The 24,682-nt window shown below is 44.6% G+C and overlaps 1 protein-coding gene across 3 annotated transcripts in view; it reads right to left on the reverse strand.

Annotated features, from left to right (window-relative positions):
• The window catches only part of SLC14A2 (solute carrier family 14 member 2), a 67,885-nt gene that overhangs the window by 27,531 nt on the left and 15,672 nt on the right, over positions 1-24,682 (reverse strand). For 2 of the 3 annotated variants that reach the window (XM_015121857.3, XM_077975542.1), the window contains exons 5-10: positions 23,391-23,519; positions 18,259-18,451; positions 13,858-14,005; positions 12,348-12,482; positions 10,497-10,546; positions 9,522-9,696 (exon numbers count right to left, since the gene is read on the reverse strand). In XM_015121857.3, coding sequence (XP_014977343.2) covers positions 9,522-9,696; positions 10,497-10,546; positions 12,348-12,482; positions 13,858-14,005; positions 18,259-18,451; positions 23,391-23,519 — 830 coding nt within the window. The remainder of the gene's footprint in view (positions 1-9,521; positions 9,697-10,496; positions 10,547-12,347; positions 12,483-13,857; positions 14,006-18,258; positions 18,452-23,390; positions 23,520-24,682) is intronic. The other variant, XM_077975543.1, reaches the window with a different exon arrangement.

Raw genomic sequence — 24,682 nt, forward strand, 5'->3', positions numbered from 1 at the left:
CCTGGTTCAGCTCTCCCTCCCAGGACCTCTTACCTGGGCTCCTTTTGATTTCCTGCATGCAGTGGGAGGAATCTAGACCACTGGGACTAGAAAGCAGCAGCTTCCTTCTGATTGGGCGGCGTCTCTGGTCCTCAACTCCAGGTGCTGTGACTTCTCCTAAACACCAACCTCTTCACCTCCCTGAGCCCTCCAGCTCATCCTCTGGCTGACTTGCTATAAATTCACTAGCTTGCATTCCTTGAACCTGTGCCTGGCGCACGTCTGCCAGTTGAGGAAGGGTACCATGGAGGACCGGGGAGAAGACAGACAAATGCCCCTTCTCACAAATGCTCACCCATGTCCCCCCAGCCTTCCTGCCAAAAGACTATTTCCTAAACTCCCTGGGGAGGACTAGCTTCAGCTACCATAGTTCCCCCAACCTGGTTGGATCAGGTAGGTTCTCTTTAAAGAGGCAGAGCTGGGGACTGTCTGGTAGCTTCTCTCTTGTCCCATAGGTTACCTCCCAGTTGCACCTCTCATTAGAATTCTCGCTCCAGCATTTGCCTTTAAAGCAATTATTTAAGTGTTATCTCCTCAGGGGGCCAATTTGCCTTCCCACCTCAATAAACTCCCTTAATTCCCCATAGGGGCAGGGCACAGGGGAACAGTATTGCCATCAGCATCTGAATGGAAATTTCTGCACAGCCCGATACTAGATGCTGCCTTTCTAGTTCTATGGAAATTTTCAGACCTTTCTTCCTTCTGATTCCTGCTGACTGGGGTCCTGGGGACCTGGAGGCTTACTGCAGGACCCTCTCAGAGCAAGAAGGGTGTGATGAACCCCCACCAGCAGGAAGAACTCTGAGATCTGTATATTAGGGAGCTGGCCATTGCAAGTCCCATGAGGCCATAGGGTCTGGGGGCCTGGAGTTTGGGGAGGGGGCCCAATCCAAACATGTTTTGTTTGGCTTTGTGAGTATGATGGGTCATGCATCAACCCCCAAGCTTTTGCCCTCCCCACTCCACATACACACACTCAGTGGTGGGGTGTGAGGCAGTCTACCCAGGTTCCTAACACTGAGGAAATTAGCTACACCTGAGTAGACAAACTCCGCCGCTGACGTCAAAGGCCCCCTTCCCACCGTGCCAGGCGTTTTGGAACTGTTAAAGAGGGGTCCTAATCACGGAGGGCCTTCTGAGGAAGGAAAGCAAACAAAGGGGGTGGGAGGAGCCCAGCAGGCCCCGACATTCCAGGGAGAGGTGGGGAATGGTGTGGAGGGGAGGTCGGTCGCCTGCATAGGGGCCTGTCCTTGTGTTGCTAGTTCAGGGCCCATGGCTATCTGCTGGCAACACGGAGCCTTCATGTTTTTCTTGTCCCTGCTGGCTGGCCTGTTGGCTTAGCCCTCACTGCTGTCCCTTGTTCTCTTGCCCTGGCTTCTCCTAAGGGCTCCTGAACTTCTTGAGATGAGCTCACTCCAGCTACCTAAGCATCCACCTACTCCAGACATAACAGGGAGCCACCTGTGAACAATATATCATTAATTTGAAAAGACAGAAAATGATGACCTTAAGAAGGCTTTCAGGAAGTTCATACACATTCCATTAGCCAAATGGAACTGTGGTTCTTCAAGATGTACTGAGTATCTGTCACACGCACTAGACTCAGGATGGGGCAATAAAGTGCTATCTTGGAAAGCAGAAGGCCGAGATGGAATCTTGTCCCCAACAGGTCCTACTAAAGACTGGAGCTCAGATACCAAGGGCTCTTCAAGAGATCAGTTTATGCCTACAGACTCTTTATTTGAAGGCTCAACTGGAATTCACTTGAGAACGAGGTTTTCTTCACAATGCTAGTGGCTTCTTTCAATTCTACGTTTTCAACCTTACAGAGGGAGGAGGCCTGCATTGACCACCAGGAGCTAAACCTGGGGAGGTCAGATCCTCCAAGGGAAAGGGCCCAAGTCCGTGTGGAATAAATGCAAGCTGGAGCTGGAAGTTCTCCAAAGGGCTACTTACTTTGCTTCATTCTGCTCCAGCAGCCTGTGCAGCGGTAGAAGGGGGCTGGGAGGTCCTTGTTATCAATTTGCAGAGGATTAAAAAGGACTTGTCATTTTCTTGCTTGTCCCCTTCTTGGGGTCTTGGAATTTCTAGTTCCACTTGGGGTAGAAGGGCTCCCTGTGGATTCTTTCGTTTTTCTCTGAATGACTAGAGACAGGAAAAACCAGGCAAGTAAAAAAAGTCTCATATAAAATGTGAATGCCTTTAAAGTTACCAGATGAGACCATGGTTTATCGAGTAGAAATCATACCCATACTGAAACTGCCAGTCCCTGCCTGGTTTTAGATTAGAGCTGTCCTCAGGCCATCACAACCTTCATGATCCAAGAAAACTAAGCTCAGGCTCATACAGGAAAGCATGAACAAATGTTCCATGATGTTTGCACGCTGGTCTGATATAACCACAAACTCAGGCTGTGAAGACATAGTTTTCTGACAGGCAGATCTTAGAGGGTTGGCCAGAAAGAGAGTCCCTTCAGAGGGGAGAGTGATGGGAAGGAGAAAGTCAATGTGCGGTTGAAGAATGTTGGTCTCCAGCTTTTGTCCATGTAAGCAACCATGTTGAGCATTTTGGTAAAGTGGCCAAAGGGCTAACTGGTCAAGCTCTAGAAAAGTAGTAAAGGCACTTGTGGTATATTTTTGGTACACATGGTCCTCATGTTCTTACCCTTTTACCACCTCAGTGATAACTCCTCTTTATTCCTCCTTGGGAATTCAGGGTCATAGAATCACAGAAAGTTGGGAATTGGAAAAGAGAGGCTGCAGTGGTCATCTGGTCTGGTTAACCACCCAAAACAAGCATCTCCAACTGGCCTCCACACCCTGCTCCTGCACTATGAGGGCAGGAATCCTAGGACCTCACAGGACATTATCTCTCAAGCAACTTCCACTGTTAAAAAGCGCCCTTCTCCACTGATTCAAAGTCTGTTTGCTTATCACTCCCACCTAGTGCACTCCCTCTGTGCTCTGAAGAAACATTGAACACGTTGACTTCTCCCACAATCATTACCTAATACTGCAGACACACATAGCCCTAGCTCTTTCATCTCTTCTCCAAGCCAAACACAACCAGCTTCATCATCATCCTCCCCTGTGAGATGAGGGTGCTCCAGACCCCCATCCATCCAGCTTGGCCTCATCTTGCCATGCCCTCCTTTGCCAAAGATTCTCTCGAAATGTGCCACCCATTTTTCTTTGTACTCTTTCTTCCCTTTTCATCGAATCTGTTCTCAGAAATGGCTCCTTTGGCCTAAGATACAAATGATTGATCATGCTTACTGTGGTACCTTCTCAGGACTATTTACAGCTGAACAGATTCAAAGCCTTAAGTTGAAGGAATGGCTGGGAATACTTGGGCAGCAGGTAATGGAAAGATAGGGGATACAAGGGGACAGGGCACTGAAATCTTCCTGGAACCCTTAAAATCATGCCTAAAACACTTTTTAAGCAGAAGATTAGCCTGACAAGGTCAGGAACTCAAGACCAGCCTGGCCAACGTGCTGAAACCCCGTCTTTACTAAAAAGTACAAAAAAAAAAAAAATAGCTGGGCATGGTGGTGGGTGCCTGTAATGCTAGCTACTTGAGAGGCTGAGGCAGGAGAATCGCTTGAACCTGGGAGGTGGAGGCTGCAGTGAGCTGAGATCGCACCATTGCACTCCAGCCTGGGCAACAAGAACAAAACTCTGTCTCAAAAAAAAAAAAAAAAAAAAAAAAAAAGAGGTGGTGCTGTGACCTTCAGTGGGCTCAGGCAGTCTGCATCCTCATCTTCACCCTAGGTGAGACTACTCACCTGGCCGGGTATATTCCCATAAAATGAATTCCTTGCAGGCAGGAGCTGTTCTGATTCTTTCCTAATTTGTCGTCAATCCTGGGGCCTGAGTAACACATTAATAGTTCCTCACGCAATGTCTTCTGGGTGAATGAGTGAATAAGGTTAGGCCATGAGGCAGACAGAACTTCTCAGCTCATGAAAGTTGGCAAATGGCCCTGGGCAGGCTACACAGGGGCCCATCTGTGATGGATTAAGGGGAATGGGCAGAAGCTTGGGGCCAGGAGTTGTGAGAAGCTGTATCTGATTTCTGGAGCAAGAGGAGATAGAAAATTAAAAAAAAAATCATAAGCACACATGGAGATTCTATTTTAGCCCTCATCTCAAAGATTTTCTGAAACTAAAAACATGATTTTTAAACTAAAAAAGTTCAACTTATCTGTTGAATTGAAGAAAAGAAAGGTTATTGTTGGGACCTAAATCAGTGGTCTGGAAGGTCAAATGGAAGGCATATCTCAAAGCAGAGCAAAAATACACATGATAAAAATTGTGAAGAAGAACACAAGCAACTTGAAATAGAGATCAAGGAGGCCTATCACATGGATATAGGAGTTCCAGAAACAGAAAAAACGAAGAGATAGAGGGAAACCGATAATGAAATCTTAGCAGAAAAGTCGCTAAGCTGAAGAAAGACTTGAGTTTGCAGATTTAAAGGCAGGATTGATGAGAAAAGACACCCCGGGCTTAGCTTCATAAAATTCCCGAACTCCGTAGACAAAAAAGACACCTAACAGTCATCTAGAAAGAAAGAACGGGTTATTTACAAAGGAAAAAGAATGAGATTGGCACCACATTTCTCATGTGTAGCACCCAAAAGCCAGAAAATGAAGGAACAACATCTAGAGACCACTGAGGGGAGAGACTGCGGGGCAGGAGCCCCACGCCTCCAAAATGTCACCATCTGCCAGGGTAAGAAACTCTGTCAACATGCAAAGAGTCAAAGAATATGTCACCATATTCTCTCATAGATTACTTGAAGAAAATACAAAGAGTTGTAAACAAGTAATAAATGAATTGGAACAGAGATAGCAAGACAGGGGAAGAAGAACAGATGAAAGAGTAATAAAAGGTAACATGTTCAATACAAATGGTAAACTCCAAATGGACGATAGAATGGCTGGGAATGTGTGATGTATGGGCTCAGTAAGAACTCTTGTGAAAAGAAGAGGCATATTGCAAGGGGAAAATAATTAAAAATGATAAATGATCTTAGCACAATTTAGGAGTGGGAGATGGCTGGAGAAGTAAACACATTTTAGGGACTGGGGCGCTGGGGAGGGGAATAGTGAAATTATTTCAAAGGCCATAGTTTCTCGGGGTAGGGAAAGGTCATTGGAGAAATGGGGTATCTTGTCAGGGAAAATTATTTTTCATCTTGTTTTTATAAGAGAGAAATATGCTTTTGATTATGAGTGTTGGGAAAGGAGCAGTAACCACTAGCAGAATGTAAAACAACAGTGGACCAAATTAACGAAGGGAAGAAAGAAAGAAAGGGAGTACCATGATCAAACTTGTGAAACGAGAAAAATGAAATAACAAAAAAGCAAAGAAAAATGAATAGTAAAAAAATAAAGTGAAAGAAAAAAACTAGTATATTAGTTATTACATAAGATGTGAAGAGGTTAACTTATTATAGAAACATTGAGATTAGGTAAAAACATGAAACATTGCCATATGTTATTTTTAAGAAATAGTTAAAAGTAAACAGTTAAAAATTAAAAATGATAAAGGTTAAAACAAAGGGATAAGAAAATATCAGAAAGAAGGAAGGTACAACAACATTAATATTGGCTAAGTTGGAGTGATGGTTAAAAACGTTAACTAGAATAAAGAGGGTAACTTATAATAGACAAAATTTATGAAGAATCAATGATTGTATAAATTAATAGGCATCAAACAATGTGGTAACTTATTATATGAGATAAATGCTTTAGAAACGCAAAATAAATTAATGAAACTGTACAATTATAGTTGATTTTTAACAAACTCTTTTCAGAATTAAGACCCCATATACAAAAAAATAAGAACATAGAGGAATTGAATAATACAATTAACAAATCAATTTAATATGTATTTCTTCAAAGTAAAATTTCATTTTATATGTCCAAAATCAGGTACTTGGCAACTAAGAAAAATTCACACAATTTTAAAATAAAGATTTTACAGGCCATATTTTCTGCTCATAATCCAATAAAACTAGATATACAAAGTTAAAAAATATCAAAAGATTCCTAAATGCTAGAAATTAAGAAACCCATTATTAAATAATCCTCAAACAACCAAAGAGGAATAGAAATTAAAATTACAAACTATTTAAAAAATGATAAATGTAGACTCCTTTATTCTAAAACCTATAGTACCCAGCTAAAGCCGTACTCAGGAGAAAATTAATAGCTGTAAATGACTTTGTTGTTAAAAGAGAAAGACCTAAAATGAAAGAATTCTATATCAATTTTAAAACATTAGAAAATAACATTTAAACCCTAAGGAAACAGGAAAAATAAATCAATAGAATACAAACCAAAACAAGTAGAAAGGACAAACAAATCCAAAATTGCTTCTTTGAAAAAGTCAATAAAATGAATGCACCCCTTGCAAACCTGATTAAAGAAAAGAGATAACAAAATTATGTAAGATTAGAAATGAGAAGGGGATAAAACCATGCATACAGGAGAGATTGAAATTATTCTATGAGAACATTGTAAGTAACTCTATGGCAACAAGCCTCAAGATGAAGCAGAAAACTTGACTATGTCAATTATGGAAGAAATTGGAAAGATGATTTAAGATCTGCCATTTTAAAGTGCAGCAGGACAAGACTGTCGTGGCTGATAGTAGAATTCATCAGTGTTGTATGAGAGGAGATAAAGATGGGAGAAAGCGTTGGGGAGGGCAGAAACTGGGAGAGGGGAAGTGGAAGATGGGTGCCATAGGGAAAGAGTTTGAGACACAGCCTCCTCTAAAGTCCCTTTCTCTCCAAACGGACACACCTTTAATGATTGCATATTTGTGTTCAACATAGACACTATCATTTGTATAGCCAAGAGCTTTTGCTTGTAGTTTGGGGTGATGGTAGAAAAACTGCCAGAATATGGGTCCCCAAACCCTTCTTCTCTCATCATGTCCATGCAACCTCATGTTGGTGCTGTGAATCTGTAAGTTTAGAGATCTTTTACCTACCCATTCAGCAGGTGGCTGAGGCGAGGAAGCCCTGGGGAAGGTGGGACAAGATCACTCCAGGAGCTCTCCAGTCCCATGAGATGAGGTGAAGAGTTGGCAGGGGCTGGGGGAGTTGGTGGGAACAGAAAGCAATAATCTCATCCAAATCAGCTGAAATAATTTTTTATATCCAAATAGTTTTCCTCTCCTGGAGATCCAGTAAGCATGACTAAAAGACAGTTCCCAATCAGACCCAATGCTTTGGGTGGACAGTCTCAAAGGGCTTAATGAAGACAGGAGGGGATTTTCTAGGACAATGAATGGGGTCTCTGGTTCTGGTTACCTGTTGTTAAAATACTTTGGGAGCTTTGCCTCCATTTTGGGTAATTGAACCCCTTCTGGAAACGCAGCAGAGAACTGAAGCCCTTATCCTAATAATATAGAGGTTTTCCTGCATCATGGGATGGGACCACCTGATCTTCACACTCCCTTCCAACCTTGGGATTCTCTGAACCTCCCTGTCCTTCCTGCCTGGAAAACTCCAGCACTGAAGGGTCATCATTTTTTTTCCTTGTCCAAGAATGGTGTGCTTTCTGGCAGATGAGAGAACAGGGCGAGAGGTTGGAGAAGAGTGAGCCTTAGAAATAGTTCCCAGACAATGTGGAACTATTGGTTTAAAACTGCACCCCTTAGTGCACATCACTGTGCACTAAGTTCTCCAGTAGCCCCAGAGCAGGGCCTCCTGATTCCAGTTATGCTACTCTCACTTTTCTGAGCGTCCTCCATTTCCTGAGGGTCTTCATGCCGTCACCCAGCATGTCAAACTCCTTTGCTATGTCTGTTGCAAGGGACTTGGTGGTGTCTATCTGGGCCTGTGCACTGCCCACCAGTTTGTAAGCATTAATATGTTGACTGTCTCTATCAGGGATCTGCAAAATACAACTTGGGGACCAAATCTAGCTTACTGCCTGTTTAATAAAATTTTATTGACACATAGCCATAATCATTCATTTACGTGTTGTCTATGGCTGCTTTTATGCTATAATGACAGGGTTAAGACTTTGCCAAAGAGAATATATGGCCTCCCATCAGAAAATATTTACTATCTGGCTCTTTACAGAAAAAGTTTGCTGACCCCTGATCTATATATACATTTAAAGACCAAATGAAAGCTATTGACTATAGTTGGGAAACCAAATTATGAAATTCATAGATAATTGTCTTTCCACCGTCAGGGCTACCTATTTGTCTTAAATATCATACACTTCATAAAGCTTCCCATGCTCACAAGCAAATAGAAGAATGAAGTAGATTTCCCAAGCTTTTTACACATGGAAATCGGGTACTTTCCTTACCTGAAATCTCTGCTTAAAGATGCTGGTTTGGTTTGTCCCAGCAATCCCATTATTGGGTATATACCCAAAGGATTATAAATCATTCTATTGTAAAGACACATACACACATATGCTCATTGCAGCACTATATATGATAGCAAAGTCTTGGAATCAACCCAAATACCCATCAGTGATAGACTGGATAAAGAAAATGTGGCACATATACACCACGGAATATTATGCAGCCATAAAAAAGAATGAGTTCATGTCCTTTGCAGGGACATGGATGAAGCTGAAAGCCATCATTCTAAGCAAACTAACACAGGAACAGAAAACCAAACACTGCACGTTCTCACTCATAAGTGGGAGTTGAACAACGAACACATGGACAAAGGGAGGGGAACATCACACACTGGGCCCTGTTGGGGGATGGGAGGCAAGGGGAAGGAGAGCACTAGGACAAATACCTAATGCATGTGGGGCTTAAAACCTAGATGACAGGAACTAGGAAATGCTTATCATGCATAATAAAGTCATATATAGGATTCTAATTTATTAATTCCTCCCTGCTATGGAATATCGCCTTGCCCCTTACAAAGACCACTGAATGGTCAAGACTCCTTTAGATAATTCCATGCCCCAGTTGTCCCTGTTTTGACTTTAAAATCCCATCAGTGTAAAATTCTTCTCTCTGTGGTCATTAACCTCTGGCTCAGCCACTAGAGAGCCTTCCCTTCCTAGCCTGTGTCCCCTGACTTACCCCCCTACTCTGTGTCTGCTTAGGACACTCAACAAGTTTAATTTTATAGCATCTATTATTTAGTCTAACATGCCAAGAAGATCATCTGTTAATTACCTTTCCAAAGGACTACTGTTTTTGTTTTAAGTCAACAACATTTAAAACACACTCCTTATTGCTAACTCCAGAAATCTTACTGTAATACCAATTTCCCTTAATGCCGCACAGTAGGTAGTTATGGAGATTCAGGCAGAGAATGAAAATCAGCTTAGGGAAAGAAAGTTACAGGTGTGCTTGGTTCTACACAGGTGCAAGGAGAGGCAAAGAAAGTGAGTGCTGCAACTGATTGAACCAGAGCTGAGAACACAGGGAGCAGACATCAGGTCAGGCAAAGAGCATTTCTTCCCGGAACGTGGCTAGTCACCACTGGGGGCCTTCTCTTCTTCACCGCTTTTCACCGTCAGGTAGTAGATGCGGTTGGCCTCGGGGTAGGTGACTTTGCTGAGTGGGAGCCTGAAGATGGCCGGGTTGTTGGTCGTCAGGAGGAGGAAGATGATGGTGGCAAGGCAGAAGGCCCAGGTGCCTGGTGGCACGCCCACCTGGAAACAAAAGCATTGGGGGCTGAAGAAGTTTCCTAGTTTGCTATGTTGGACTGGGGACCCTGGGGGAAAAGAATGTGATGGGCATTGAGGATGGAGATCCTCCCTCCAGTGAAGACACTGATATTCCCAGATTTGCAATGTCACAGTAGTTGGTCAAGGAATTTGGGGCTGGATGCAGTGGCTCATGCCTGTAATCCCAGCATTTTGGAAGGCCAAGGTGGGAGGATCACTTGAGCCCAGACCAGCCTTGGCAACAAAGTGAGATCCCGTCTCTACAAAAAAATACAAGAGACAGCTGGGCATGGTGATGCATGCTTGTAGTCTCAGCTACTCAGGAGGTGGAACTGGGAGGATGGCTTGAATCCTGGGAGGTTGGAGCTGCAGTGAGCCAAGTTTGCACCACTGCACTCCAGCCTGGGCAACGGTGCGAGACCCTGTCTTGCAAAGAAAACAAAAACAAAACAGATAATTTGAGGCACAATCAGAATCTTTCAATGATGGAGCTGCAAATTGGTCCCCCACATCCAGTCACACAGTGCCATCTGTCCGTCCGTGTTTTCTGCTGCTAGTTACATTGCAATCTTTCTACACAACACACACCTCACTCCCCTAGAGATACATGTATGCAATTGTCAATTCTCCTCTGGACAACCTTAGACAAACCTTGACAGAGATGTTGTGTGAGCACCAGCTACCATTATCCCCTCAATGTTCCTTTACCAGACCCCACAACCCCGTATGTCCGGAAGCTCTGGGAAGAGCACTTTGGGGTAGTGTTCAGGAGAATCCACACTTACCACTGACAAGATGTTGGAGATGGCTGCTTCCATGTATGCACAGAACAGGGCTGTGGAGGAACAAGGATCACCAGAGTGAGCTTCCCAGGGCCTTCCCACTAAGCCACTGCCATTGCGGCCTAGGGAGCCCAGACCAAGAACAGAAGCCCCACCCTCTCTCCTGCAGCCTCAGATTCTGCACCATGCCCTGACATCTGGCATGCTTGCCTGGCATTATTTGTTATATCTGTAGATAGGTGAGGCCCGTCTCCCACCAGACTGTTCATTCTTCAGGTAGAGATTAAAATTTATATTTCTTTTTGTCCCCTCCCTGCTTCTATAGTGGCCTTGCATAGAGTCAGGGGTCAATAAACATCATTTGCTTGTCTACGCTGATGGTAGTGAAGAGCTAGGACAGGCTGGATGATTGTCTGTTGTGGGGGAAGAGTGGTCAGACTATATGAGCTCCTGCCAAAGTCCCTCCTATTCAAAACTCTGAGCAGCTGTGATGCTGCTTGATGTTCACCAGGTCTCACCGGGGCTGAACCTTACCGGACCCCTGAACCAGTCCCCAGGAGCCAGGCAGCTGGGTTCCCCCATGGGAGCTGAGTCCTGAGGACAGCCAGGAAAGCTTGTCCATGTAGCTGGTGCCTCTGGACAAACTCCTTCTGCCCTGCAGCTTTGCTCTTTCTCCTTCTCTATCCAGAGCACCTCTTCCCTCTCTGTTTGTCAACTCAAATCCTACCAGAAGTGTTGTGATAAACCCTAGCCTCCCTCTGTAGGCTTCCCAGACGATTCCAGCCACTGGAATCTGCCACTTCTCTGAAGGCCAACGGCAGTTACAGTCTGAACCTCAAAATAGCAGGCACTTCTGACTTGACAAATATTTACTGGGCCCACTATCTCCATGCCCAGCCTCATGCTGGCTGCTGAGGGGGGCTACAAGGAATATGAAAGTCATTCTCAGTCTCCATGCATAAGTGAGAAAAAACAAAAGAGAAGCTGTTCCAGATGCTATTCTTCTGTTTCCTTGACTCCAGTTTTATTTATTAATGTCCTGTCCTGCTTCCAGAGAACAATGCCAGGAGAGGAGAGCTGGTGGGAAGCTGGGGCTGGGATTGACTCTCCCTTTTGCCATTAATAGCTATCTTCTAGGGCAAGTTAATTAGCCCCTCTGAGCCTCATTTCCTCATCTGTAAAATGGGCCAGGCAGGCTATGCCTGGTGGTATTCTGGGGGGGATTAAATGAGTTCATATATTTATATAACAGGGTATGGTGCTGGGATACAGGTATATGAGAAGGACTATGGCTGATTTCCCTTCTGGCAGCATATTCTGTATTTACTCTATGGAAATCGAGCTTGCATAATGTTGTTATGATTTTTAGTGCTCCTAGTACATCACCTCACTGGATCATTCCAACAACCTTTGTGGACGCTGCAGTCTTAGTAATTATTTGTGCAATTACTTCTCTTCTGCTAGGCTGTGGCTTCATGAGGATGTAGTCACCATGGTAACTTCTGTGCCTAGACTAGGTCCTGGCACTGGATGGTGCTGTATAAACAGTTGTTGAATGAGGAGTTATAGAGAGCAGGAATGCTGTCATTAGCACACAGGGAAATGTGTATGTGATTCCCTTGTAAACTTTACAACACTGTGTACGTGTAACACTATTAGGTGGTTGTGATCCCATTTGACAGAAAGGAACCTGATATCCCAGCTGTTAAGGGCAGCACTGGCATTAGGGCGCCAGCCATTGGCCTTTCTGTCACTGCTGAACAGTATTGATTAGTGGTTCCCATGGGTTTCACAGAGACAAGAAGGGAAGGAGTAGCCAGAGTAACCTGGTTGTCAGCTTTTCTGAACACCTACCACAGATGAGGGCCAGCAAGTGAGTCTGCCAGGTGAGGGCATAGAACATGCCCCCGATGGCGATGCAGGAGAGGACGCAGTTGTAGCTCCAGAGGCCTGTGTAGATGGTCTTGAAGGGCGTGGCCACGGACAGGGCTGTGGGACAAGGTGTGGTGTTTCTGTCTGATTCTGGGCCACAGAACAAAGACCACCCTGGGGCTGGTGCCAGGTCTCAGGGTGGCCTCCATACTGTTGTTCACCCCACATCTCCAAACCTGCCCATCAAAAGAGCCTCTACAAATGGCATCTGGTCTTAGGAAACCTTCAATGAGAAGAGAACAGTGGTTTCCAAATCAGTTATCCAAGCCACAGGCTTTACTTGGAGGTCCGACTATTTCCTCCTAGGTGAGAAGAGGCAAGGAGGTGGGATTCTAGGCCCCTTCTTACTCCTTTGACTACAGCAACTACAGTCTTAGCAAGAAAGATTCCAAAAAGCTTTAGAAGATTTAAACAAATATTTTTAAAACGTTGTTTCAAATGGCCCAGAAAAATATTTCTTTACCCTTATGGATATATGTAGATAAAGGAATGATACAGCAGAAGGAGTAAGATGTGGGTATATCTGGGGAAAGAATTTACAGATGCCTCATATTTTTATTTTTACCATTTTTTGATGAGTTTAAAATTATTTCCAAATAAAAAAATACTTTTAAAAATTTTGCTTCCAAAAAATCTTTGAAAAATATTGGAAGAAGTCTAAAACAGGTTCCTACTCCCAATGCTACTACCCCAATCTCTGACTCTGCTGTCAGAAAGAGCAAATACCTATCTAAATGTGTGTACACACATATACACAGGTAACAATATTAAAGCACATTTGTCAAATGGCAATCCAATGTTTGAGAACAATTTTCTTTGTGTCTTACCAAAAATTTCAAAGTGCTGGGACATTTATTATATCACAGTTGGTCTTGGTTACTGCTCCCGCCCCCATCCCTGTGTCCCTCCAGCACCCTCAGCTCTAGGGGCTCAGTTTGCAGGCCAGCTTTGTTCTTACCCCTTTGCATCTCTCCATGTTGTTTGTTTGTTTGTTTGTTTGCTTGTTTGGTTTTTTTCTTTTTTTTTCTTTTTTGAGACGGAGTCTCACTCTATTGCCCAGGCTGGAGTGAAGTGGTACGATCTTGGCTCATTGTAATCCCTGCCTCCTGGGTTCAAGCGATTCTCCTGCCTTAGCTTCCTGAGTAGCTGGGATTACAGGTGCCCACCACCATGCCCAGCTAATTTTTGTACTTTTAAACTTTAATTTAATTTTATTTTTTAGTAGAGATGGGTTTTCACCTTGAGCTCACATCATCTGTCTGCCTCGACCTCCCAAAGTGCTGGGATTACAGGCGTGAGCCACCATGCCTGGCTCCCTGAAAGTATTTAAAACTTCAGGGAAGAGAATGTCTGGAAGATTTGCTGTATGTAGGGAAGAAGTGACCTCAAGTGAATTATCCTGAGGACCTGAAGAAAGGGAGCTCTGTCCTACCTGCTAGCAGCCCCACGATTGAGCCAATGGCTGCATGCAAGCAGACGAGTGGCGAGGAGATGAACAGAGCCACCAGGAACACACCGCCTGTCCAGGGATTGTCACAGCCGTACACCTGACCGACCCCAACAGGGATGGCTTGTAAGAGCTGCAAAGTTAACAGAATACAGGTCACCGGAGCATGGACCAGTAATGTAAAACCAGACTCAGGACCAGATTTGATCCATTCCTTGGGGGAGTAATCGAGTGGAACAGGAGGATGACTGCACCTTCCAGTGTGTGAGAGAACACGGGAGGAATGAGCTGGAACAAACAGCTCCTCACTCCACCACCCAGCAAGCATCTGAGCATCCCTCATGCAAAGCCAGGGCCCCCAACACGGGCTGGGCATGGATGCTTCTGAGGAACATATGGCTTCTGCTTTGAGGGGACCAGAATGCACCTCCTCCCTAGAATGCCAATGGGAGTTTCAGGGCTCTTGGGGATTTCCTCTAGACCTTCTGAAATCCATACAAATATTCTAGGAATATTGGAAATATAATAGGCCATTTTGATATATGATTTGACTAAAAGTCACCCAGCCTGTTGGTAGCCAAGTGCAGACTAGAGGCTCTGAGCCTGACCCCTCGCTCAGGTCTGAGGTCTTTGTCACCCTTGCTGTCTCTTTGTCAGGCCACTGCTGACACATCCTCTTTGCTGGCCCCTGGCCATTCACAGCTACCCTGGGGGTTGTGAGCCCTTGGAAAGGAGGAGTAGGTGTGTCCCCTGCTCACAGAGACTGCATAGCATTGTGGAAAGGTAGTATGTGGAACATCTGGAGAATGGCCTGAAGTCCAAACATCCCTGAGCCTGAGAGTAACTTGGTGGTGCTGGAATTCGGGAGGATTTATTTGGCAATGCTGTCAGATGGCTTTTCTTCGGCCAGGCTGAATTGTGGATATTTTGGAGTCCTTTGAGGGCAGAAAAAGAAAGGAGGGAGAATGGCAGGGCAGGCAGAGCACTGGCCTGGGAGTAGAGGGCTCCAGCTTCCATCAGGGCTCTGCACAGTTCATTGTATGGCTGTGAGCATGTCACATCCTCATCTATAGCATGAGGAGGCCGGCTTGGCAGATGATCTTCCAGCTTTGAGACTCTGTAGTTCTTTTCATAATTGCCAGGTCACATGACCTCTGTGAGGACAGGGCCCTTTATGCCCAGGTACATCATAGGTGCTTAACAAATAGGAATTGATTAGGTCAGTGGTTCCCAAACTTTGCTGTACAGTAGAATCCTCTGGGAATCTTTAAACAAACACTGATGGCCAGCTCTTCCCTAGACATTCTGATTTGATATGGGGCATGGTGGGGCTTAGGTGAGTCTGGCATGCACTGGAGATGAGTTACGGATGATCCACTGTCGATGTTGCTACAGACGCTGGGAATCATTTAGTTTCTCCCTTTGGACCAGATTTTGTACTTTTTTGACAATTTGATTTAATTCTGGAATAAGTATGATTTCTTCAGGGAGTAGTATTTGAAGAGCCTAGAGGGCTCTTAAGCTTTGCCCACTCTTGTATCTGAATGAATGGCCTTTTAATAACCAAATGCTATTTGGACCAGAGTCTATAATCTTGTGAAAGGAATGGCAAGGGTGGGGTGCTCAATCATATTTATAGAAACCCAGAAAACACTTTGTACCAGACTGGGGAACTCAGTTTAAATGTTGGGAACAGGCTGGAAGTCTACTTAATAAATACCCCATGATTGCCAAGATCTGAGGAATGCGGGATGCTGAGGGGAGTTCACATCCACCTTTCCATGTGGGAATGCAGATTTTAAACTCAAGGGCTCAAGAATGAGAGGAATGAGGGAATGAGGGGTCTTGCAATGGAGCCTGGGTTTAGAATGAAGCTTCCTCCACTGGGATCCACATTTCAGCCTGGTGAGCTGTTCCCCAGGTGGCCTTCCCTCCCAGCACACTGCTCCCAGGCCGCAGCTGACACCCTGGGTGAAGGGCAGTCAGGTGTGCCATGGAAATTTACTGAGCATCAGGCCTTCTCCACACTCCTCATAATCCTTATGTAGCAACAACAAGCTGATTAAACAAATAGGAAGGCCTTTCTCTGTTGTTTCAAAGAGAAAGAGGGAAGTGGCATTGATTCTTCAAAACTCAGATCCAGAAGGTGGGAAGAGAAGGAAGGTGGTTGTCAGAGTGGTGGGCTGGTGGGGTGTTAAGGGGGTGGGTATGGGTCTCAGGATGCCTGGGTTTGGTTCCTACCACTTTCTAATTGCTTATTTTGAAGGTGAACAAGAGGCATCTTTTCTCTGTGACCCATACCACACTGTCGATGTTGCTATAGACGCTGGGAATCATTTAGTTTCTCCCTTTGGACCAGATTTTGTACTTTTTTGACAATTTGATTTAATTCTGGAATAAGTATGATTTCTTCAGGGAGTAGTATTTGAAGAGCCTAGAGGGCTCTTAAGCTTTGCCCACTCTTGTATCTGAATGAATGGCCTTTTAATAACCAAATGCTATTTGGACCAGAGTCTATAATCTTGTGAAAGGAATGGCAAGGGTGGACCATACCACACTGGTCCCCTCGGTGTTGGGTTGTCCGGCTAGCAGTGTGGAGTCGGGGCTCGGAGAGACTTTCTTCCTGCTGGTGCCACATGTGCCTTTGGCCATTACTTGGGCAATACCTCATGCATAGGGATCAGGGACAGCCTGTGGCCTGATTGTCAGACGGCCTGTCACCGATGCTCCTGGCGGAATTTTGAGTGTCGTGCCTGCTCCTGCTCTGCCTGTTTTCCACCTGAGAAGGTGGGCTTTCCCTTAAATGCAGAGCTCTGTCTTTTCCATGTTCTTGGGTTTATGCCCTAACACTGCCACTCGTGCCCCAGCCCCAGCCTCAGACACAACTTGAAAAGGTTTTGCATTGTTTGCTGCAGTGTTAACAACCACGGCTGGGGAAGCATTTCCTTTTCTGCTGGGTTTAGGTTTAGAGTGTGGCTGTCCCTGGAGGACCCTGGAGTGGTAGCTCCAGAGCTGAGCACAGCAGCAGGCTACACTGAGGTTGCAGCACACCTAGATGGGCAGGACTCAAGCATTGTATCACACAAACAATATTTGAGGACTTAGGTTATGATAGCAAATATTCAAAAGACTGTTGCAGAAACAATAGCCTGAATTGCTCTAGAAAGCAGACTGGAACCAATGGGTGAAAGATAAAGGGAGATGGATTTCTGATGAAGGTAAAGAACACTGCAACATGACAGGGTGGATTGCACCAATAAGTAGGGGATTTTGCCTCACTGGGATTGTTCAAAATGCATGTACATGTCCTGCCTTGGACTAGGCGGGTGATGGTTCAAAGCTTAGGCTTTGTGTCAGGCTGCCTGGGGTTTAAGAACAGGCACTATCTGCAGTTGGACTTTGGGCAACTAACCCTCTCTGTGTCTTAGTTTTCTCACCTATAAAATAGTGATAATGATGGTACCTACAGTATTAGGTTATATTATGAGGGCTAAATGAGTTAATATGTCAAGAGCTTGGAACAGTATCTGATATATAGTAAGCTTGCTAAGTATTAGCTATTAGCTATCTCTGTTCATTAACAAGGCCAAAGTTTTACAATTCTATATATTTAATCTTATGTTAGATCTTTACTACATTCCTATATCTTCAATGTCTAGAGATCAGCAGATTAATGAATATGTACATTTACCACAAAAGGACAGAAAGCAGGGTTTCTCCCCTTTGGCCCTATTGACACTTTGTTCTGTATTACTCTCTGCAGGGGCAGGGGGAAGCTGTCTTGTGCATCGTAGGATGTTTGGCAGCGTCCCTGGCCTTTACTCATTAGATGTCAGTGGCACCTCTCTAGTCTTGACAATAAAAATGTCTCCAGACATTGCCTAATGTCTCCAAGGGGCAAAATTATCCCTGCCTGAGAACCACTAAGAGAGAGAGTATATAAAAATTAACCCTCTGCCTTCTATGCTAATGCCTTTAAAATCCTAATTTTAAATGTTTATTTTAGTATCTTGCCCCTTTATCTGACTATACATTTTATCTAATATCTTTTACTCAACCACTATGATTCTGTACTGTCAACGCTTATCTGTTCACTTGTGTGTTGGAGTTTCCCTGTATAGAATGCAGGCTTCACAAGAGCAGGATGTCATCTTTGTGTGTTCTCAGTATCTGAAAAAGTATCCAGGCCGCGTTACTTGTTCAATAAGTACTTGTTGAAAGGATCTATGGACATGGCAGCAACCTTTTCTGATACCCTGCTGAGGCCCATCATCTGGCAGAGAAGTTTCTAGAGAAGCTGAGAGCATGGGTAATCCACAAATTGGTTGGCAAGAAGGCCTGCAGTGGAATATGGGGGTCTCAACTCATCACCACTGGGTAACTTACCAGGGGCATTTCCATCTCTGTCCAGGTGATATTGGGCACTGAAGACACAGGCTCTACCAGTGTTGTGGGGAAGAAGAGGTTGTAGTGGCCTGTGGCTGCAAGGTACAAGGTGACTGCAATGTTGAAGGGCAGCGTGAAGACTGGGAGGTCCCACTTGCTGAAGATGGAATTCAAGGCACTAGAAAGAACTGGGCTGCAGATGGAAGAGACAAAGGGTTAATCCCTGTGACATCCTGAGGTCTACATTGTCTCAGCAGCTCTGGCCACTGTATCATCCACTGACTCCTCTCCTAGGCACAGCGTTTCTGGCCCCCTTGAGACTCCAGTGTTCCACTGATCTGGGATAGGGAATAAGGTATTCAATTTCAGCTCTTACCTTTTTTTCTTTTCTTTTCTTTTTTTTGGCCAATTTATTGTCATCTGCTTCATAAGCTTACACCACTGAGAAACACATTTTAAAAATATCGTGACTTATTTTGAGTAAAACACTTTATAAAATAATGGAAATATTTCCTTGTTTTTTAAACCGAGAAAACTAAACAAAATGTGACCCTTACAAAATGTAACGTGTTGCCTTTGAATCACCAAGGCGTACAATGACTATTGTTCAGGGCTGTGATAACATTTTAGAAGACTGACCTTCTAGGAGGAGGCTGCAATGGCATATGGGCAAGTTGCAGGTCTAATTTCAGCAAAAATACTTGGAGCTACTCTGGAAACTGCCAGGGGAAAAATAGGACCTTCAGTTGTTTTACCCTCTGTCTTCTTCACCTTTTCCTTGGAAAGAGAATGGATGTTGGCGACAGACAAAGCTTAGCGCAAATCCTAACTCACTCCTATGGGTACAGGCTGAAGGAACATTGTTAGGTAATTAATCTCCCTTAGCTTCAGTTTCCTCTGGAAGGCACCAGCCACCCTAGACACCGAATACCCCACATCACCCACACTCAGTGACCTGCTGGGCAAAACCTGAAGTTGCATGATTTGTTTAAATGGTCTGCTTTTAATGAATGACCATGAATTTCAAAAAGGCATTTAAGACTTCCTGAAAACCCTCCTACACGTCCCTTGCCAATTAACTCTCCAACTTACTGAGACACGTATTTCACATTTTCACCTTTCTCCTCAAATCTTTACTGTCTGCTTCCCTTTAGCCTCAGCCAACCACCTGGCTTTACTTCATTAAGAAAATAGAAGTGACAAGATGAGAAAGGCTTGTTTTCCCAGCCATAAAATCCACACCCTGTCTGCTTTCTTCCCACATACTCTGCCTCTCCGCCTTTTTCACATAATGGAAGCGTCCCTGCTCCTTCATCAGGACAATTCTTTTCCCTTTTCTTTGGATCTAATCTGCCTCAGGGACTTCATTCCTGTAATTTTCTCCTTTCTCTCCTACAGCTTTAATCCCTTCTTTTTCTTCAGATCATTCTCATCAGGATATAACATGCTCTAGTGTCTTCTACCTTTAAACATCTTCCCCCTTTAACCTGATGGCCACTCCAGCTGTGGCTCCATTTCTCTGCTCCCTTCAGGGCAATATCCTTCGAAATGTTTGGCTTTCTGTGCTGTCCCCAATCTTTTCCTCCTAGTCTTTCCCAAACCCACTTCAATCAGGTGTGTGCCCTTATTACACCATGGAAATGGCTCTTGTCCATTTCACCAATGTCATCTATCTTGCCAAGTCCATGGTCATCCCCCATTGCTTTGATTTGACAGTTGGACCTGCCCACCATATTGAAATACTTTCTGTCTGGGCTACCGTGACACTGGATTTTCTTAGTTTTCTTCTTGCCTGCTCCTTCTTAGTCTTTTTTGATGGTTTTTCCCCTTTCTTGCCAGACTTCTAAATGATGGAAAAGCATATGATTCTGTCTTGAATCTTTTCTCTCTCTCTCTTAAAAAAATCTTCTCTGTTGGGTGATTGCCTTTAGTACCATAGATGAAAGCTTCTGTGTGCTTCCGCCTCCCGAATCTTGATCATATCACTGTGTTCCAGATTTGTATATCCAATTACCTTTACAACATCTCCACTTGGAAGTCCATAGTATAATGTGTCCAAACAGAATTCTTAATTTGTATCCTGTCTCCTGCCACCAACTGTCAGGCCTCTGAACCCAAGCTCAGCCATCATATCCCCAGTGACCTGCATGTATACATCCAGATGGCCTGAAGCAACTGAAGATCCACAGAAGTGAAAATAGCCTTAACTGATGACATTCCACCATTGTGATTTTTTCTGCCCCACCCTAACTGATCAAAGTTCTTTATAATCTCCCCCACCCTTAAGAAGTTTCTTTGTAATTCTCCCCAGTCTTGAGAATGTACTTTGTGAGATCCACTGCCTATCCCAAAACCTATAAGAACTAATGATAATCCCACCACCCTTTGCTGACTCCTTTTACGGACTCAGCCTGCCTGCACCCAGGTAAAATAAACAGCCATGTTGCTCACACAAAGCCTGTTTGGTGATCTTTTCACACGGACGCGTGAAACAACAACCAGTTCTTCTCTTGGTCTTTTGTATTAACCCAGGTACTCGGGCACATTATAGGAGTGTATTCGATTTTCTTTTCTTTTCCTTTTCTTGGTATTCCACAACATCCCAACAAGTTGTGTTGCCTCTGTTGTCCTTAAAATATACCCCAGACCCACTCACTTCTTACCATGTTCATGGATATTACTCTAATCTAAACACTGTCATCTCTGTGGGGTTTTGTAGCAGATAATTGTGGATTATTGTAGCAGATGCTTCCAGTATCTAGTCTTACTCCAGTTAAAATCCGTTTCCATCCTGCAAGCAGAGTGATTTGTTTAGATTTAAACCATATCCCATTACACCTCTGCCTAAAACTCCAACTGCTTTCTATCACAGCTGATAAGCTGATACAGAAATCAGTCTTACTGGGTCTTCAGGGTGTACCTGGTCTGACTCTCATTGAGTCTCTGCCCTCCCCTCCTGCCACTCCTCCATCCTTCACTGGGCTTCTGCCACACCAGTCTTGTCTGTCTTCCTAGAATACATCATCACACTTCCCCATTTGGGGGCTGCTTCTGCCTGCAACATCCTTCACTCACGTCTTCAGATGACAGATGCCTTCTTATCATTTAGGCGACAGCTCAAATGTCCCCTCTGCAAAGTTGTCTTCTCTGATCACACATGTCTGGAATCATTTGCTGTCCCATTTAGCCTCTCTTGCTTTCCTCAAAGCACTTATCACATCTTGAAATGATCCCTTTTATTAACTAGTTTATAAGTTTATTTCTGTCTTAGCCGAGAAGAATGTTAGCTCCAAGGGAATAGAGACTTTTCCTTGTTTACAAATATTCCCAGCATCTGGGATCGACCTTTCACTCAACAAATAGTTTCAGGCACTCAACAGATACTTGTTTACTGAACGAACCTGGAAAATGGCACTACTAATACCTGCCCTATGACTTGAATTTCAGGGACCCCATAAATGGATTGATGAATGCACTGGAGTAGTAGCACAGAGCCCAGGGTGGGGTGCTTAGTGTTTTTTGTCCTTTAAATTGGGAAGTGGGATGGAGGGCACTGAAGTCTAATTGCCAGCCAGTGCAATGTGGCTGAGGAGCTGTGCTGAGGGGCTTAATCTATGTAGTTTTAAACCAAATGTATGCAAATGAAGGCAAGTTCTCCTTTTCACAGGCGGGAATGTGGGGGGCATTAAGAAAATCCCCATAGAAATGACTGTCTTAGCTTTTTGTCCCAATGGATTAAGAAAGAAACCCTAAGAAGAAAACTAAATTGCCCAGAATGCTTAATGTAGTAATTTATTTGCAAGCACTACTAAAAAGCAATAAAACAGTACTTAAGCTAAATTAAACTAACTGGTTTTAGTAACTGCAGACTTTGAAACCAAAGAAAGGCATTTACTTCTTAGAGATGTTAAAAATAAATCATTCTGTCTGATTTATTGCTGAGAATAGGAATAAATCACCCTGTTTGAGGGCAGTTGAGAACAGGGTGGTATACACATGTGAAGTCAGGGTCTGGGGGACAAAGGTTCACCATGACAGCGAGCACACAGCAGAGACCCTGAGATGCTCGACAGACCTGCTGTAAATTCATATGAACTAAGGATCACACGTGTGAATGGCCCAGCAACCCCTCACTCGGTGAATATTTGTTCCTAACCGCCCTTTCATCCTGACCTTCTTATTTCATCTACAATATGAGGTGATTGCCCAGCAAGATCTCAACCGATACTTCCAGTTCAAAGATTCTATGCTTTACATATAAATATTCTGTTCCAAGAAAGCTCTCTGCTTCTATCACAAGCGGGTTTTCAGCTTTTAGGTCTTGGTTAGGCCACATAATAGACAATTCCCATGCAACCTGCGGTTTAATAGTGCATACTGGATTTGGAATGCCAGCATCAAAAACTTCCAAAAAGTACAACCTGCGGCAAGTGACTTAATCTCTGCATGCCTTGGTCTTCCCTTCTGTAAACTGTGGGCAAATGTAGCCGTGCTTAGCACTGCATAAGCCCTGCTTAGCACTATGTCAAGCAAGCAGGAATAACTTAGGAAATGCTGACCTTTATTACTAAGAATGTCATTCAGGAAGATTACCATTGCAATAAAACACAAGTTGTCTTGTTGATTTAAAGAATTCTCCTGGCCAGGTGCGGTGGCTCATGCCTGTAATCCCACCATTTTGGGAGGCTGAGGCAGGCGGATCACGAGGTCAGGAGATCGAGACCATCTTGGCTAACATGGTGAAACCCTGTCTCTACTAAAAATACAAAAAATTAGCCGGGCATGGTGGCGGGTGCCTGTAGTCCCAGCTACTTGGGAGGCTGAGGCAGGAGAAGGGTGTGAACCCAGGAGATGGAGCTTGCAGTGAGCCGAGATTGTACCACAGCACTCCAGCCTGGGTGACACAGCGAGACTCTGTGTCAAACAAACAAAATAGTCCTCCTTATTCCATATCTCCAAATGACCCCCTTGTGTTACAAGAGAACTCATGGGCTTTCACAGTGTCAGACAAGCTAGCCTGGCTGTGAAGGGGCTGGGCCCCACATGTGTATGTCCTGTCTCTGGCCAGTGTAAGACACACAAATGTCTTGGGGCCCCATGGAGCTGTGAGCAGAAAAAATGAGGTGCCTCACCAGGCCATGGCTGTGAAGGTCACAGGAAACAGAAGCCACCAGTAGTAGTCTAACTTCTCTGAGAACACGGAAATCAGCAGTCCCACCAGCATCCCGTTGTACCCATGGAGTCCTGAGGCAATGGCAGACCTGGTGGGGAAACAGAGTAACTTTGCATTTGAAGTTGGTGGTGTTAATGGGCCCCTCCCTCCTGGTGCTTTGAGGATATGCTTCATTTAGGTGATTCCTTTAATAATAATGCTTAGAAAAAAGTGAGTTCGCTCAGTGAATATTGGGCAGTCACATAGCTGCCAGCACCTTTCCTGATAAAACACACACCTGCACCCCCTCCTTGTCTTGCTGATCAACAATTAAAATTATGCACTTTTTCTGTGGCGAAGCTCTTCTTTGCTTATCAGGGGAGACTTAGACTGCTAAGTATAGGGGGAAATATAATAGAAACCTGAGGTGTGACACATGGAAGTTGTGTGTGGGAGTTGGGGAGAGAAAGGGAGAGAGAAGAGAGGGAAGGAGAAAGAGTGTTATGATTACATTGTGTAAAATTCTCTGTAGTTGGCCAGGCACACTGGCTCATGCCTGTAATCCCTGCGCTTTGGGAGTCCAAGGCGGGAGGATGACTCGAGCCCAGGAGTTCAACCAGCCTGGGCAACATGGTGAAACCCCATCTCTGCTAAAATACAAAAAGTAGCCAGGTGTGGTAGTGCATGCCTGTAGTCCCAGCTACTTGGGAGGCTAAGGTGGGAGGATCACTTGAGCCCAGGAGGTTGAGGCTGCAGTGAGCCAAGATCTCACCATTGCACTCCAGTGACAAAGGAAGACACTGTCTCAAAAAAAAAAAAAAAAAAAAATTATCTGTAGCTGGAATCTGGGTACTTTCTCTCTCTGCATGTCTGCACCAGAGTGAATAAGCTGGTTTAGCTCCGGGTTCCCAGGTGCCCCTTGGTGAGGAATGGCCCAGAAGTGTGGTATAGTATCCATGCACGAGTCTGGCACCTCCTTCTTTATCAGAGGAGAAGCTGGGGTGAGCACCTACAATTCTCCTCTTGATCCTAATAAACACTGTCCTTGACCTTTCTAATTGCTCTGCCGGGTGAGGGGCATGGGTTGTGGGTGAGAGAGGGGTGTGGGCAGCTTGCACTGCAAGACCCCTGCCAAGGAATGACCTGTGTGTGCTTGTGGTCAGTCCCTCTGCACTCACTTTAGTTCTATGAGGGCTGAAGTGTGTCTCTGTGTCTGTTGCTGTGGCCCAGTAACCAAGCAATGTCAAGGAGGCTGTGCATGGAGGCTGCTCA

Source organism: Macaca mulatta, chromosome 18 (genome assembly GCF_049350105.2).
Source record: "Macaca mulatta isolate MMU2019108-1 chromosome 18, T2T-MMU8v2.0, whole genome shotgun sequence".
NCBI classification, from domain to species: domain Eukaryota; kingdom Metazoa; phylum Chordata; class Mammalia; order Primates; family Cercopithecidae; genus Macaca; species Macaca mulatta.